General features: G+C 45.7%; 1 protein-coding gene across 1 annotated transcript in view; it reads left to right on the plus strand.

Annotated features, from left to right (window-relative positions):
- The window catches only part of LOC135207400 (RAB6-interacting golgin-like), a 93,186-nt gene that overhangs the window by 31,984 nt on the left and 43,702 nt on the right, over positions 1-17,500 (plus strand). Inside the window, exon 2 of the mRNA XM_064239128.1 lies at positions 540-657. Coding sequence (XP_064095198.1) covers positions 540-657 — 118 coding nt within the window. The remainder of the gene's footprint in view (positions 1-539; positions 658-17,500) is intronic.

The following is a 17,500-nucleotide window of genomic DNA, read 5'->3' on the forward strand; positions in this document are numbered from 1 at the left end:
AGTCAAAACCAAAAGTCAATCCAGATACTTATAACGATCAAATCCAAAAATCCTGGGCGGAGGTCTGTAACAGGTGTTTACCGACCGGCGACAGAAAAAATATGAAATAGAAAATGGAATGGTTCCTGATATCCGCCTCCCAGCGGCGGGAATGGGTACTACCACCTGGCCGCCCACTGCGTGTGCCGCGAGTTTTGAAATTCTGTCGGACTTCGGAGAATACAGCTAAATATATATATCTGCCAAGTAAGTCTCATGAACAAAAATTTAAATTTTAGACCTCAAATATGATATTTTTAAATTAAATTACATTTTTCCTAGATATGGAAATCTGAAGTCTTTGTCGTACTTGGCACCAGTCTATCTAGTTAACAAGCTTCTGTGACCAATTCATTTGCTACTAGAGATACTAAGTAAAATACAGTTTGCCCTAATTCATTATAATATTGATAATACACGTATATGCAGTTTTGACTTCTTTAAGTAGTAATGCAATAAGCAATATGGGTACATAATTGAAATATATATAATTCTTTCAGGATCCAGAGTCGTCCAGTCCATCTCCATCTTCAGGTTATCGCTCACCTGATTCACCACAGAGTTCTTCATCACTCCCTTCCTCTCCCACTCCAGTTTCACCATCAAAATCTCCCACAGGTAGTATCTGTTCAAGCTCCTTTAGATTAAAAATATGTCTATAGAAAATGCAAACATCCTACTTCCATTAATGTTTTAGGGGAAGTAATAGTTGCATAATACTATATTGAAGTAAAGTACACTGTTTGATGGAACCAACACACTGAATGTTGTCCTAGTCTAAACCTGTAATCAATGGATGTAGTCCCAGTCTAACCTGTTTTAAAACATCTTTCATATTCTTTGATTCTATGATGGAAGTGCATGCTCTGCATGCTCTGTTGGCCACATTTAGGCCTTTCATCTCAAGTAATTAATATATATGAAACCTTCAGTGGTAAACATGTTCAAATTGTATTGTACATAAAAATGTTTGCATTCATAGCTAAGTATATTTTGAGAATGCCTTTATCCTATATAGTAACAGATTATGAAAAACTGACTTTTTGAGGTGAAACTTACCCTCCATCATCTAACTTTATCTGCGATTACAGTGGACCCCCTGTATTCACGTTCTCTGCATTTGCAGACTCATGTATTCACAGATTTCTCTATGGGCCATATCTACCCATTATTCGTCGGAAATTCGCATATTCTGGAGTATTTTCTATGAGAAATACTATCCACAAATTACTTTAAATTTCATAACAGTTTCATGATTAAATGAACTCTTTGTGATAAAACTATTAAGAAAACCAGATACTATAAGCATTTTTAGTGGGTTTTTCTTGAGTTTGAACTAAGAAAATAGGCAGTTTTAAGCATTTTTATAAGGGTCTTAAGTATTCATGGTAGTCATTAACCATGTTGGAGACACAGATTACATCTTTGTTAGGATGATAATTCTCCACAAAAATTTTTACACCACTCCACTTTGCAAACAAGTCCTTGATCACTGAAGTACGCACATTATGTATGTATGCCTGTTCGCTTTCTGAATTTTTAAAACCAGCCTCTGTGGGCCTTAAATTTACTAACAGCAGCACCTGTTGTAGGCATTCTTACTGAGATCAGCATGCAACATCTTCCAACACTTTGCGGCGAGTTCTTTCTAAAATTTTATAGTGTTTCTCTCATTTCTTTACAGAAGGCCTGGTACTTGGAACTTTCTTTCATGCCATGATGGATTTTTTAGCAGTTGCACTTGAATAAAAAGCACAAAAAAACAATGAACACATAGGCAGAATGGGTCACAAGAGAACACAGGATGCTTTTTCTGGGATTGGCCTGTGTCGCCCAGTGAAGTGTCCCTTATAGTACTCATTTCAAGGTATAAATAATTTCTAAATATACCAGAGAAAAAAGCCATATGGAATGCCAAAGTTACTACCTCTGGATCGATCACCTTCATAGGTGTCGTTATAGCAACAGGGGCGAGTGGATGCCACTATCACAGACCTCCAGCCAATTAGCTCTCCTCTCTCAAATCCCTCACCAGAGAGGAGCCGTTACAACGGCCACCCTCCGCTCGCCACCACCACCTCTGCCAAGAATCTTCATTCCTTCATAGCACTTGGTAACACTAAGACGTGTTTTGTTTTGATTGAATATTTTTGTGGATAATTTGGATTTATTATGGCTTCGGACTTGCAAGAAGTATCTTCATCTAAGTTGAGTCATTAATTTTGTTGACTTTGAACTCATTTGGGCAACTGTGCATTTTGTGTGGTGTTATTTATATGAAGCGTTGCTTGGGAGCCGAGTGTATCGTTTCTCGAGTCGGCCATTTAAATGCATTGTTGTCTGTGTACCTGGTCTTCTCAAAAATTTTCTATTACGGTAAATCATGGTTACCTTTTTTGCTCATCACAGTATACGTTACTGTTATCGTGAAATTTTACTTTTTCACTCCTGATGGTTTCCGTTAGGTTGGTTTTTCATGGTTTTTAACATTTTTATTTCTGGGCTCAGCTCGTGTCGGCCTATGAAAGTATCCTTAATATCATTCTTTCTAGGCAAAATTAATCTAAAATTACCAGAGAAAAACAAAATTAAGAAAATGTCAGTAAAACTGACTCGCTCACTCTAGAAAAGTGTCGGTATGAGTATAGGGGCGAGTGGAACACTACCACGAGTCATTCACCATTTAGACCTTCCAATCTAAAATCCCCACCAGAGAGAGCTGATCACTAAAGGGTGATGCGGCCGCTACTACTATACTACGACGCCACGGACAGCAGCGCCCCTAGCGAACATCCTTAATCATTAGACTGTACACGTTGTACGCTTTTTTCTTTCGTGCCGTTGTTATCTTGGGATTTATCTCTTTTATTCACCATGGAACGTGCTGCCATCGCATCGGCTAAGTTAAGTGCCTCATAAGTAGTATTTTCCGTAGTTTTAGTCTTCCAGGGACCAGTATTTTCCTTCTAATAGGTCATATACGGTCTCCCGTTGACTCGTGGCGGCGCCATGCCACCTCATGTTAAGAATTCCCGGTCTTCCATACTGGGACTTCTTATACTTATGGGCTTACTATATCACGTTCATCGTTTTTTACATCGTTTTTATAGCTAGGACAGCCCTTTTACCATTTCTCTTAGTTTGGTATTTAGGGCTATTCGTGTTCTGGCCCAGCATCCCGGCTCTGCTCTTCATCGGCTATCGCTGGCTCCGAGTAGTCAACTGTTCCTCGGAACAGTTTGCCTCCTCCTCGGGCTTCTTTTTCTTTTACTAAAAGTGTCTTTTCCATCTTTTACGATGCATTTTTAGTTTTATTTAGGGTGTTAGGCTAGCCTAGGTGCATGTCATGTGTTGGTACAGTCTGGTTCACGTGGCCCTTCCACGGTTGGTGTTGCTATCGCGGCTTAGGCCACTTGCGGTCACGTGTTCCATAGCACCTTACCCTTCCCCTTCCCTCCCTACCAGGTATAGGGAGGGGTCTGGGGGACTCCTTGGTTACCATGACAACCTCAGTAGCCTTCCTCCCTCTTTCTCTGAGGAGGCCAGGAGTTTCCTCCAGCTGGGGTATAGAGCGACCACTTGTCTCGGGTACCGGGTCACCGAGCGGGTAGTTGTTGGGACGGGGAGGAGTAGGCACCCCCCCCTCTCTCTCTCTCCCGCCGCGTTACGCCGGAAAAACCCCCCCCCCCCCCCCGGCCCACCCCCCCCCCCCCCCCCCCCCCCCCCCACCCCCCCCCCCCCCCCCCCCCACCCCCCCCCCCCCCCCCCCCAATTGCTCAGATCCCACCCCTTTCCCCTACTGTAACGAACGGAGCCTCCGCTGCAGCCGGGGCCCCTTTGGTTATAGTTCGTCTGGCTCCGCCAGCGGCGGGGTGGTCACTACTAGTGGTCTATTGCTTGCCTACTATATCCTGCCTTTTTCCCCAACCCGCTACCGGAGGAGAGTTCTTGCTTCTTACCCGGGCACTCTTCTAGTAGACGGGGAAAAGATTTATATATATTTCGTTATAAATATAAGGATGTACCCTATTTTACGGTGAATTTTAGTATTAACTAACTGTGTGTATACCATCTCCGTCGTTCTCCGTTCGTGGTTTCATGGCTCACCACCACACCTGGTTGGATATTCTCTCGTCTCCGGCGTAGCCTTAGACAACTCCAACCGCCTAGTTTACCACAAGTATTATGGCGGGGCTCTGGTTTAATCTAACTTTCACGCTCCGGCATGCAGCGGAGCAATTGTTAGGCTGTAAGTGTTCTCCTGATACTTATGTATCTTTCCACTTACAGGCTACCAACTGTCAGGTCCTGGGGTGTAACGCGACACTTTACGACCCCTGCGCCCACGATGAGTTGCAGACTCACGCCCCGTGTGCCACGACCCACAACGCTATGATCGTCTGGCACCCAGAAGCCTGCACCAGTTGCTATAGACCTTGTCAGTCAGCTGGTGGGGGGGGGTAAGTCGATTTTAGACTTCTTTATCGTATTACTAATAACACTTAGTCATAAGCTTGTTAAACCCCGTCCCCGCCACTAGAAGCTTCATTTCACCTTCTCTTTCAGGCTGTCGCCGTGAAGGAAGTCGCCCTAGCAACCTGAAGGCTTGGGTGGGCGGCATTTGGGAAGAACGCCGCCAAGGGCCAGCCGTACATCTTAGATAAGAAGCTGGCCGTTAGATCTTCCCTGGCGGCAAATCAACAGGCTACGTTGATCCTATCTCCGGCAGCCCCTCTCATCGCTTCCATACAGCAAGAGGTGCAGCAGTCGTTCGGGTCCGTGGCCACGCAGGAGCCGGTCCCAGACGTCGCAACTTTGGACCTGAACATCGAACCTATGGCGGTAGGAGGGGCGGAGGATTTGTTGGTTGAGGTAGGTGTGTCGGGCGCCCAAGGGTCTTTCCTTGGGTGCTCCTGGATCTTCTCCTGTCCCTTCTACTGCTTCTTTTCAAGGCTTTACGGGATCTGAGATCCCTGCCCGCTCTCCCGCTCTCTCTGTACCCCCAAAGGTGAAGGGACAGAGAGAACAGAAGACCCTCCACAAGACGACTTCTAAGAAGTCGTCGTCGTCTTCTTCTGAAAAGAATTCTTCGACTTCCTATGCTGACGCGGTGAAGGCTAAGCCGAGCTCTTCGTACTCCAAGAGCTCTAGAAGCAAGGCTTAAGGAAGAGAAGGCTCGCGCTCCAGCTGAGCCAATGACTTCTCCGGCCTCCACCGCATCCACTCCGGCAACGCCGGTTGGAGTAGCGGGACCGAGCGCCTTTGATCCCACTGCTTCTCAGCAACAGGTAGGAGAGATGGTAGGCTCGCAGGTCTCCGCCCTCGGAACCAAGTTTGAACAGATGTTTGCGCAGCTGTCAAACACCCTTAGTCAGTCGGGCCAATCATCCAAGATCTCTCTAACAGAGTTAGAGAGAATGAGGACCGAGTAGCTGGGCTTTCTCAGGCTCCTCATCCAATCTCCCAGTAGCAGGTACTGGCATTCTCCAGCTACCTCCATATGAGTCGCTACCAGCCTTCTCCATGGATAACCCATGGAGAGTGGCCGCTTACGCTCCATTCAAGGACGGTATGATCTCTGTCCCGGAGTGTGGAACTCGAAGAATTGAGGACTTCGAGTTTTATCCTCCGGGATTAACTCAGCCTTTCATTGGATATGCTAGGCTGACCGTGGCGGCCCTCACTAGGGAGGACAAGATTTCCCGAGAAAAACGTGCTATATAGTAGAGAGCACGCACAGCGGGAATGGGTTCACTGCCTGGAGGACTGGGAGTGTACCAACACTAAGCTCCAGCTTTCAAGTCCTTTCACTATTTTTGCGACGGAGGAGGAGGCTTCTCTTCCGTTCGCTACCAAAATAGTGGAAGCGACTCTTCAGGCAGTCCTCAAGGATGAGCCCATGCCACAGCTGATGGGAAGCGGATTCTATTTCTCCGCTCTTTCCAGCCTTTGGAGAATTGTGGGAGAACTTGCCTGCCACATTCACGATTGGTAAGCTTAAGCCAGACTGCGCAATGGACCAGTTTGGCGAAAAGTTTCCAAGGCTGCCTGATACTTTGATTCAGGCAGAGATTCGATGCTCGAACTAGGTTTGGGAGGTCCCTCAACTCCTTAATTATCACTGAAATGGCGGCACTGTCGTATGGCACAGAACCGCTATTCAAGATTCTGGCCAAGTCTTCAGCTCCAAACAGTTCAGACGGACTGCTTTCGACTTCTTCCACGCTAGGAGGAACTGCCGAAAGCACGTTCTGCAGGTGCACTATTAGGCACGAACCTAATAGACTCCTGGCTTCCAGCATGTGGGGGGCGGACCTCTTCCCAGAGTCCGCTGTGAATGAGGTGCACCACGAGGCTGCTAGGCTCAACCAGAGCCTTAGAGCTAGGTGGGGCATCTCTTCTAAGAGGAAGCAAGAATCCGCCCCTGCTGCTGGTAAGAAACTCAAGAAGTCTGGTAAAGGTTCCAGCCTTACCAGAAACATCAGCAGCAACAGCAGTTCGTTCAGGCCGTCCCAGTTACCCAACAGGGACAACCATCAACTTCGAAACAGGCCCAACCCATCCTCCTGTTGTCCCCTCAGTCGCAACCCTCAACCTCCTACGCAGTCCTCGCCGGCCTTCAACTCTATGTATGAAGGTCAGGCTTACCCAGCTTTAATAGGCGTTATTTCGAGAGGTAGCAGAGCGAGAGGCCACTTTCGCCAGCGTGGCACAGGGAGAGCGGCAAGGGGAAGGCAGTTCAGAGGAGGGCGCGGAGGTCACCCGCCCAACAACAGTGAGGCTCCCAGGTAGGAGGGAGGCTGTTCCTCTTCCGTCACAGGTGGGGGTTCAGCAAATGGGCACAGAGCATCGTGTCCAAGGGATTGGGTTGGAGTTGGATCAAAGATCCCCCTCCAATCAAATCATTTTATCAGGAACCATCAAAGGAATTGACAGATTACGCGAGGGAACTCCTTCAGAAAGGAGCTATTGCGAGAGTCAAGCATCTAAAATTTCAAGGTCGCTTATTCAGCGTGCCAAAGAAAGGCTCAACAAAAAGAAGGGTAATCTTAGACTTGTCAAGGCTAAACTCTTTCATTCGTTGCGACAAGTTCAAAATGCTTACCATCTCGCAAGTAAGGACCTTACTTCCCCGTGGGGCCGTCACATGCTCCATCGATCTTACAGACGCATACTATCATATCCCTATAGCCAGGCACTTCCGCCCATTCCTAGGCTTCAAACTAGGAAATCAGACGTTCTCATTCAAAGTGATGCCCTTCGGTCTGAATGTAGCCCCCAGGGTATTCACGAAAATATAGCAAGAAGTGGTGGTTCAACAGTTGAGAACTCAAGGGATAATGGTAGCAGCATACCTCGACGATTGGTTGATCTGGGCACCAACAGTCGAGGAATGTCTCAAAGCCACGAAAAAGGTAGTTCAATTTCTGGAACATCTGGGTTCCAGATAAACAAGACAAAATCCAGACTTTCTCCAGAGTCTCGTTTTCAGTGGCTAGGAATCCAATGGGATTTGTCTTCCCACAATCTGTCAATTCCGGTGGTCAAACGGAAAGAAATAGCCAAGTCTGTGAAACAATTTCTCAAATGCAAACAAACATCAAGGAGAAACCAGGAAAGAATCCTAGGTTCTCTTCAGTTTGCCTCAGTGACAGACATCCTCCTGAAAGCAACGGCTGAAAGATATAAACCGAGTTTGGCGATCGAGAGCAAACGCCAAATCTCGAGACAAGTTTGTCAGTAATTCCACAGATCCTTCGCAATCAGCTCCGTCCATGGACAAAAGTGAAGAACCTGGCCAAACTAGTACCCCCTTCAATATCCCCTTCCAGTGTTAACCATTCACACGGATGCCTCCCTGTCCGGGTGGGGGGGATATTCTCAATTCAAGCAAGTTCAGGGACTTGGTCAGTTCAGTTCCGCCAGCTCCACATAAACGTCTTGGAAGCAATGGCAGTATTTCTTACCCTGAAGAGACTTCTTCCCCCGAAAAAGTCTCATCTAAGACTAGTTTTGGACAGTGCAGTGGTAGTTCATTGCATCAACAGAGGAGGGTCCAAATCCAAACATGTGAACCATGTCATGATAGCCATCTTTGCACTAGCAGACAAACACAAATGGCATCTGTCCGCCACTCACCTGGCGGGGGTAAGAAATGTGATAGCAGACGCCTTTGTCCCGGTCGGTCCCTACTGGAATCAGAAATGGTCCCTGGACGACAGGTCATTCCAGTGGATATGCCGGAGAGTCCAGGTCTCCAAGTGGATCTCTTCGCTTCACAAGCAAACCACAATCTCCCTTGCTATGTGGCCCCCAACCTGGACCCTCTGGCTTATGCCACGGACGACCCTGTCGTTAGATTGGAATCAGTGGAGGAAAATTTATGTCTTTCCTCCAGTGAATCTTCTTTTGAAAGTCTTGAGCAAGCTGAGACTTTCAAGGGACTAGTAGCTCTGATTGCTCCAGACTGGCCCAAGAGCAACTGGTATCCTCTGCTTCTGGAATTGGTCTCCGACCTCAACGGATTCCCAATCCCCCAAGCGTCATCAATCAGTACAATTGAGGACTGTGTTCGCTTCCTCAGGAATTCTTCAGACCCTAACTTTATGGACTTCATGAAGTTTGCGGCTAACAAAGATGCTAACATTGATCCACAAAACATCCTCTTCCTAGAATCAGATAAGAGAGAGTCAACTATTAGACAATATGACTCAGCTGTTAAAAAATTAGCATCCTTCCTGAAAGAATCAAACACTACAACCATGACAGTTAACTTAGCTATATCCTTTTTCAGACCTTGTTTGAAAAAGGTTTAGCAGCTAGCACAGATTACTACTCATAAATCGGCTTTGAGGAAGATCTTCAGTTGGGTTTCCAGATAGACCTAACAGAATCTTACTTTACGTCTATTCCTAAAGCCTGTGCTAGACTTAGACCTTCTCAAAGGCCTACTGCAGTCTCATGGTTCTTAAATTGATGTCCTCAAACTAGCCTCAGATACTGACAACTCGTCTTGTACATTCATAATGCTTCTTAGAAAGACGTTATTCTTATTAAGCCTAGCTTCAGGAGCTAGAATTTCAGAACTGTCGGCTCTATCCAGAGATGCGGGTCATGTGGAATTCCTCCCCTCAGGAGAAGTTCTGCTTGCTCCGGATCGTAGTTTTTTTTGGCTAAAAATGAGGATCCTCTTGCAAGGTGGGCTCCTTTGGAAAGTCATCCCACCCTTCCGCAAGATCCTTCTCTCTGCCCAGTATCAACTTTAAGAGCCTTTCTATCTCGCACATCCTCAAGATCCTCAGGTTCTCTCTTTATGAGAGAAAAAGGTGGTACTTTATCAGTAAAAGGAATTAGACAACAGATCCTTTACTTCATTAAACAAGCCAATCCTGATTCATTTCCTAAAGCACATGACATCAGAGGAGTAGCCACCTCAATTAACTACTTTCAACATATGAACTTTGAGGATCTTAAAAAGAGTACTGGATGTAAATCTCCGACAGTCTTTAAACGTCACTACTAAAGTCCTTGGAATCTTTAAAATTTTCTGCAGTAGCAGCGGGAAACATTGTTTCTCCTGATACTGTATAGTAGTCATAGTATAGATCCAGGTCTCCTTTCTACCTACCTCGTCCAACATGCCTCACCCCATCGCCATGCTACTCGGATACTCTAGCCTTAGCCGCTGAGATCATATTGTTGGTGGATTGTCCCTTATTTTTTTGCTAGGGACATCCACACTATGTACTTATAATGTACTTCAGTGTCCCTACCCTTATTTTTATGCTAGGGTAGGACACAATGTGTTTGTATATTATGTAAATATCTTACTTAAGTGAATCTATTGTGTTAATTTACATTGCTTTACTGGATATTACTATGTTTAATATAAGTTAATTTTAAGTACTTTATATTGTTTGCTTTCTTTATCATGTCATTGTTTAGGATAAGTTAGCTTTAAGTACTTAGTTTGTATTCTGTAATGTCCCTGATTCACTTATATTATATACCTCTTTTTTACAACTGATTTTTCATTTGTCCTTATTCCCATCTTGTCTGTTTCTCTGGTACTCTTTCATAGGCCGACACGAGCTGAGCCCAGAAAAGGGATTTTGACGTAGGAAAAATCTATTTCTGGGTGATTGGCTCGTGTCGCCCTATGAAACCCACCCTGTCTTTGTTTACCCACCCTGCAGGACAAGATGTTCATAGATTAAGGATGACCGCTAGGGGCGCTGCTGTCCGTGGCGTCGGTAGTAGTAGTAGTAGCGGCCGCATCACCCTTTAGTATCAGCTCTCTCTGGTGGGGATTTTAGATTGGAAGGTCTAAATGGTGAATGACTCGTGGTAGTGTTCCCACTCGCCCCTATTCTCATACCGACACTTCTTTTATAGAGTGAGCGAGTCAGTTTTACTGACATTTTCTTAATTTTGTTTTTCTCTGGTAATTTTAGATTAATTTTGCCTAGAAAGAATGATATTAAGGATACTTTCATAGGGCGACACGAGCCAATCACCCAGAAATAGATTTTTCCTACGTCAAAATCCCTTTTATAGCCTATTAAGGGGGTTTCCCTCTTTTATCATCGGTCCTTCAGGAGCGATTTAGTTCCTCACGAGAGTGCAATAATAATTTCATTCTACTACATGCGCAAGAATTGTGTTTGTAATGACCTAGGCTAGCCTAGTGTTATGCAAAATTACCTGTGTAGATGATTTTATTGTTATTTAGTTTATTATAATAATAATATTATATTGCTATTATATTTTGATGAGGTTTGGAAGTCCTACACGAATATTTACCTATCCTTGGGCGTATTATTACCTATCCTAGCCTATCCGACCAGATCTAGGTTAGATTTTGGAAGGTAGGCTAGGCGGTTGAGAGTTTTTCTCACTACCCTAGTTGGTACTAGTCCTGGCGATCCTGACCAGACTTATATTTTAGTTTTGGAGGGTGATCCTTTACTAGAGAGTTCCTCTCTTGTTACAGAATGTAGGTGCTAGGCCTATCTTTCTTGACCAGGTCGATATATTCGATTTTGGAGGGTTAGGTTAGGTTCTAGTTTCCTCTTTCGTGACATTCTAATAGGCGCCGTCCTAGGCTACCCGACCAGATCGGTATATCTGATTTTGGAGGGTTAGGCTAGGCTAGTAGATGGATTGACTTTATTCGTTGGTACTTCCAATAATTCCTTTTTCAATACTTTTAGTTTGGTATAGCCTAGGCTAGTACCTCCTTTAGGTTATCAGTTGGCCTGCCGTCTTCTGCCCCTTTAGTTGTAGGTTTTTTCACGGCTTCTCGGAGGGTGGTAATCTTACCTGACCGTTCCGCTGTTGCCAGGCGATTACTAGTTACCCTTCCCCTCCATGCTCTTCCTTCCGGTCCAGACCTGTTTCGGCGGTGTTTCGTTAGCTCCTTCTGGGGAACGGCAGCTGGAGCGTTGAGCACTATTCCGGGAGATTATTCGGAGGAGGTTAAGGAGTGAAGATTATGTAAATCTCTGTTTTGGTACTTCTTTTGTAATTTTACTAGTCACCCTTCCCCTTCGTGCTCTTCCTTCCGGTCCGGACCTGTTCCGGCGGTGTTTCGTTAGCTCGCTATCCTAGTAACCCTTCCAGGAAAGGCGGCAGCTGGAGCGTCGAGCACTATTCGGGGGATTAGTCGGAGGAGGTTAAGGAGTTGAAGATTATGTAATCTGTTGGTACTTTTCTCCGGCCTGTGTTACTCGGTCGAGGTGTGGTCTATCATCACACTCGCCAGGTTGTTATACACTGGAGTTCTTAGTACCACTGTGTCCGCTGCTCTGGTTTCCATTTTTCTCTGGTGGTATGGCTGCTTCCCCCACTCAAGTGGGAGTGGATCTAGGTTTAGAGAATGCTTTTCCAATTAACTTGGAATAGCTACTCTACTCCGGTGCAGGGGGAGACATTCAGAGCTTGATGTTTAGTAAGAAATCTTATTGAGGAGTTAATTTTTTCACTGTAACTAGTTTTGATAGAACTAGTATAAGTGTACTCATGTATCAATTCCATCTTACAGATGGTACACTGTCTGAAGTTGGCTGCTCAGCCGTTCTCCAGCAGCCATGTGGGCATGAGGTCTGCCGATCTCATGCCAGCTGTTCGGTGCAGATGGACAACATCTTAGTCTGGCATCCTGACGGCTGCGAAGTATGTTACGCTCTAGTGGAGAACGTAACTAATGAGTCGGTAGGTACCATCCGCACCTCAGTAATGTTTTAATTTTGGATCATAGTTCCGCAAATGATGGGCAATATCTGGAGGATCTGATTTCATCCTTTCTTACAGACCCCTCTGGCGCTCCAAGGCCTCCTCTGGCAAAACCTTAAGGTCTGGGTGGGTGATTATGGTAGGAATGTGACCGCTGGATGCCCCTATATGCTGTCGGAGGAGATGTGTTCTCTCCTTTATCGCAACGCAAGGACTTCGGCAGCAGTAGCTAGGGAACTGGCGGCCCCTATCATCGAGAGGATCCGTTTGGATACCCAGATCCCCCCGGAAGACAAACGGGTTTATGTGAGGAGGTGACCGGAGAAGTAGCAGCCATCAGTTTACATCGGGAGCCAATGACCATCGAGTCTCAGGAAGAAGGTAGGGAGGTAAGTGAGGCAGGAGGTTTAGTTAAAAAATCATTACTTTTAGCTCAACTACTTCTTCTTCCTCTTCCTTTCAGGGCTTCTCAGAGTCCAGGATCCTTGGGGAGAGGTCTGGTTCTGTAATCCCCAAAGGGAAAACTCTTAAAAAGAAGTCCCTGCCTTTGGCTGCCAGACCAGCTAAGCCTTCTCCGGCGGACTCCACCCAGGTTGTCATTGGCTACCAAGCCTTTGGTTGCCTCAGAAAAAGCTACTTCCCCACCATAGGGGTCGAGAGCTAAAGGTCCTAAAGCCAGACCGATGGAGTCCGGATTTAACCCTGACGCTTTTGCAAATCTTCTCATGGAGAAGATGGGCAGTATGGTGGACTCGAGAATTCCAATCGATGTCTTCTCAGCTCGCCTCGGGCTTAGAAACATCAGGACAGTCCATCCTGTCTCTGGCTCAGAGACTAAAAACTCAGGAGGGCTTGCTGGCCGGACTTATTCAGTCTGGAGGCACACAGCAGTCCTTTATTGTACCGGATGCATCTAAGCTCCCGCCATTCGAGGATAATAACCCATGGCGGTTGGCGCTGCATGCTCCCTTTTCCGAGGGCATGCTGACAATTGAGGGCTGTGGCACCCGTCCTGTGGAAGATTACGAATTCTTCCCAGGGGACCTCCAATTTCCCTTCCCAGGCTATGCTCGTTTAGCCGAGGAAGCCTTTGTACTTCTAAGATTGCGGAATTAACTCTGCAGGCCGGAATGGAGGAGAAACCAAGGCCTCAACTTCAAGAGACAGAGCCTACCTCTCTGCTCTTTCCCGGAAATTTGGAGTGCTGGGTGGGCGCTCCGGAAACTTTCACAGTGGGCAGACTTGACCCGGAGTGCGCTTCCATACAGTTTAGTGAGAGATTACCCAGAATTCCGGATGCCATGGTAAAGGCAGAATTTGAAGCAAAATGTAGACTGAGTAGGTCGATCAATTCGGTTACTACTGCAGAGTTGACGGCTTCTGTCTACGCTGAGGAACCTTTATTCCTGGTCCTAACAAAGTCGCTACTGCAGACTTTCCAGTGTGACCTGTATGACTTTGTGGTTGCTAGGCGGCATTGCAGGAAGCATGTCCTTGCCTACACTTCCATCAGGCATGAGCCTAACAAACTTATTAAGGCATCGATCTGGGGACCCAATCCAAACTCTTCCCTGATGACGTAGTTAATGGCGTCATCAGTGAGGCGGCTAGGGCTAATCAGAACCTTCGTGTCCGCTGGGGCCTTCCCTTCAAGAGGAAGTTTAAGGCCTCCGGACCACAACCCAAAAATAGGAAGAGGGTCAGGAAATATCAGCCCTTCCAGACCTCTCAGTCACAGACAGTGGTGCAAGCAGTCCCTGTCTCCCAGCTTGGTCAACCTTTGACTTCTAAGGCACGACCACAGCAACAATTTGTACTACTACAAAGTCAGCCGACTCAACAGTCCTCGAGTTCGGCTACATTCATGATGTCCCCTGCCTTCAACACTTCGTTTGAAACGCAGGGAGCATTTCCAAGCTATAACAGGCAAGCAAGGGGTAGCAGAGCAAAAGGAGCTTGAACTGGCCACAGAGCTGGTTCCAGAGGTACCTCCAGGGGCAGAGGTTTCAGAGGAGGCAGAGGAAGTAAGACCTCAATCAATCAATGATCCTCTCCAGGTAGGTGGGAGACTGTACCTCTTCCGGGACCGTTGGACCTTCAGTTCGTGGGCCCACAGTATAGTATCAAAAGGTCTGGGGTGGAGATGGATTAAAAAGGGCCTCCTCCACCAGTCAGATTCCACCAAATCCCAAAGACAGACCCTCTAAATTATGCCAAAGACCTTCTCCAGAAGAAGGCAATAAAGAAGGTCAGACACCTGAAATTTCAAGGATGTTTGTTCACCGTGCCAAAGAAGGACACGGACAAACGAAGAGTGATTCTGGACTTATCCCGTCTCAACTCATACATTCAATGCGACAAGTTCCGCATGTTAACTGTCTTGCAGGTGCGGACCTTACTTCCCCGTGGGGCCGTCACCACCTCTATCAATCTTACAGATGCTTATTATCACATCCCGATAGCGAGAAACTTTTCTCCCTACCTAGGCTTCAAACTAGGAAGACAGGCTTACTCGTTCAGAGTCATGCCATTCGGGCTCAATGTAGCGCCCAGAATATTCACCAAACTGGGAGAGACAATAGTTCATTTGGGCACCCAACGACAAGGAATGTCGCAGGGCAACAGCCAAAGTAATAAAATTTCTAGAGTATCTGGGATTCCAGATAAACAAGAAAAAGTCCTGTCTCATTCCAGCGTCTCGCTTTCAATGGTTAGGAATTCAGTGGGATCTAACCACACACAAACTATCTCTTCCCTCAACCAAGTGCAAAGAGGTAGCAAAAGCTACGAGACAATTTCTCAAAAACAGATGGGCTTCTCGTCGTCGACCCAAGAAAGAGTATTAGGTTCACTTCAGTTTGCTTCACTAACAGATCTCTTGTTGAAAGCAAGACTGAAGGACATCAACCGGGTATGGCGGAGAAGAGCCAACAGCAGACTCAGAGACAAAATCTCCTTGATTCCGCTGATACTAAGGAAAAGATTACGTCCATGGACAACACTCAGGAGTCTTTCCAAGTCAGTTCTGCTCCAATTTCCCCCGCCGTCTCTAGTAGTCCACACGGACGCCTCTCTGAGCGGATGGGGACGGCTATTCTCAGTACAAGAAGGTTCAAGGAACATGGTCGCAGTATTCCGCCAGTTTCATATCAACATCCTGGAAGCAATGGCCATTTTCCTGACCCTGAAACAACTAGCTCCGGCCAGGAATATTCATATCAGACTAGTCTTGGACAGTGCAGTGATAGTTCACTGCCTAAACAGAGGAGGCTCCAAGTCAAGCCTTATATATCACGTGATGATAGCGATCTTCTCGCTGGCACTGAAACATCATTGGCACCTGTCAGCTACTCACCTGGCAGGTGTACGGAATGTCATTGCGGATTCTCTGTCCAGGATAACTCCGCTGGAATTGGAGTGGTCCTTGGACGCAAAGTCATTCAATTGGATTTGCCTACAGATGGCGGGCCTTCAGGTGGACCTGTTTGCCACGGAGTCCAACCACAAACTTCCTTGTTATGTGGCTCCCAATTGATCCTCTAGCTCACGCCACAGATGCGATGTCCATAGACTGGAACAATTGGCAGAAGATTTACCTGTTTCCGCCAATAAACCTTTTGATGAAAGTTCTACACAAACTCAGATCTTTCAAAGGGCAGATAGCATTGGTAGCACCCAACTGGCCAAAGAGCAATTGGTTTCCTCTTCTACTAGAGTTGAAACTTTGGTCCAGAAGGATTCCCAACCCAAAGTTGACTCAGGTGGTACAAACTCAGACTGTGTCAGCTTCCTTAAGAGTTCTGAATGCCCTAACTTTATGGACTTCATGAAGTTTGCGGCACAGAAAAGATGCTAATATTGATCCGCTAAACACATTATTTGTGGAATCAGACAAAAGAGAATCGACACTCCGGCAGTATGATTCAGCAGTTGAGGAAGTTAGCCATCTCTATAAAGAATCAGATGCTCAGACAATGACTACAAATCTGGCAATTTCATTTTTTAGAACTGTTCGAAAAAGGTCTAGCTGCTAGTACCATTACTACGACTAAATCCGCCTTGAGGAAGACATTTCAGTCTGGCTTTAATATTGATTTAACAGATTCGTACTTCTCGTCTATACCTAGAGCATATGCTCGTCTGAGACCAGTAAACCGGCCTCATACGGTCTTCTGGTTTTTAAATGAAGTACTCAAGTTAGCTTCAGACACTGATAATGAATCATGCTCATATATAACCATTCTCAGGAAAACATTATTTTTACTGAGCCTGGCCTCAGGTGCTAGAATATCAGAACTGAACTGTCGGCTCTCTCTAGAGAACCAAATTGATTTCCTCCCGTCAGGAGAAGTTCTGCTTTCTCCGGATCCGAAATTCTTGGCAAAGAATGAAGACCCTCTCCATGGAAGATTGTCCCTCTTCCACAGGACCCATCATTATGTCCAGTTATTACATTAAAGTCTTATCTGGACAGGACTTCTAATAGGTCCTCAGGTCCTCTTTTTATTAGAGAGAAAGGTGGAACCAATTCCTTGAAGGGCATCAGACAACAAATTCTTATTTTATTAAACAAGCTAATCCGGATTCAGTTCCTCAGGTACATGATATCCGAGCAGTAGCTACCTCAGTTAACTATTTTCATCATATGAACTTTGATGATCTCAAAAAGTATACGGGTTGGAAATCCCCGACAGTATTTAAACGCCACTATCTAAAGTCTCTGGAGGCCCTTAAAATATTCTGCAGTGGCTGCAGGTAACGTTGCCTTACCTGATACAGCCTAATTATGTATTTTGTGATGTATATTATTAATTATCATTATTTTGACTACTATCACCTACCTGCCTCACTTGTTTTCCCTCCCTTTTTGCCTTTTTATAACGGACTGGATTGCTTATCAAGCCACTCCTGTACTTGTACATAGTTCATTATTCATGTAATTGTATATTCATTACCTATGTTGATTTTCCTGATGGTATGAACTTGGCCATATATGTTTATGCACTATTTACTCCTGTTTTTTGTTATTGTTAACTTGGATCATTGAAACAATGATGGTAAGGAAAAGTTTTATTTTTCCTTTCATATAATAAATGTTTTTGTTCTTGCTCTCAATCTTCCAAGCTTGTATGGCTAATTTTCTGTTACTATTTCACTGGGCGACACAGGCCAATCCCAGAAAAGGGATTATGACAAAGGAAAAATCTATTTCTGGGCGAAGGCCTGT

This window comes from Macrobrachium nipponense, chromosome 32, assembly GCF_015104395.2.
Source record: "Macrobrachium nipponense isolate FS-2020 chromosome 32, ASM1510439v2, whole genome shotgun sequence".
NCBI lineage: Eukaryota > Metazoa > Arthropoda > Malacostraca > Decapoda > Palaemonidae > Macrobrachium > Macrobrachium nipponense.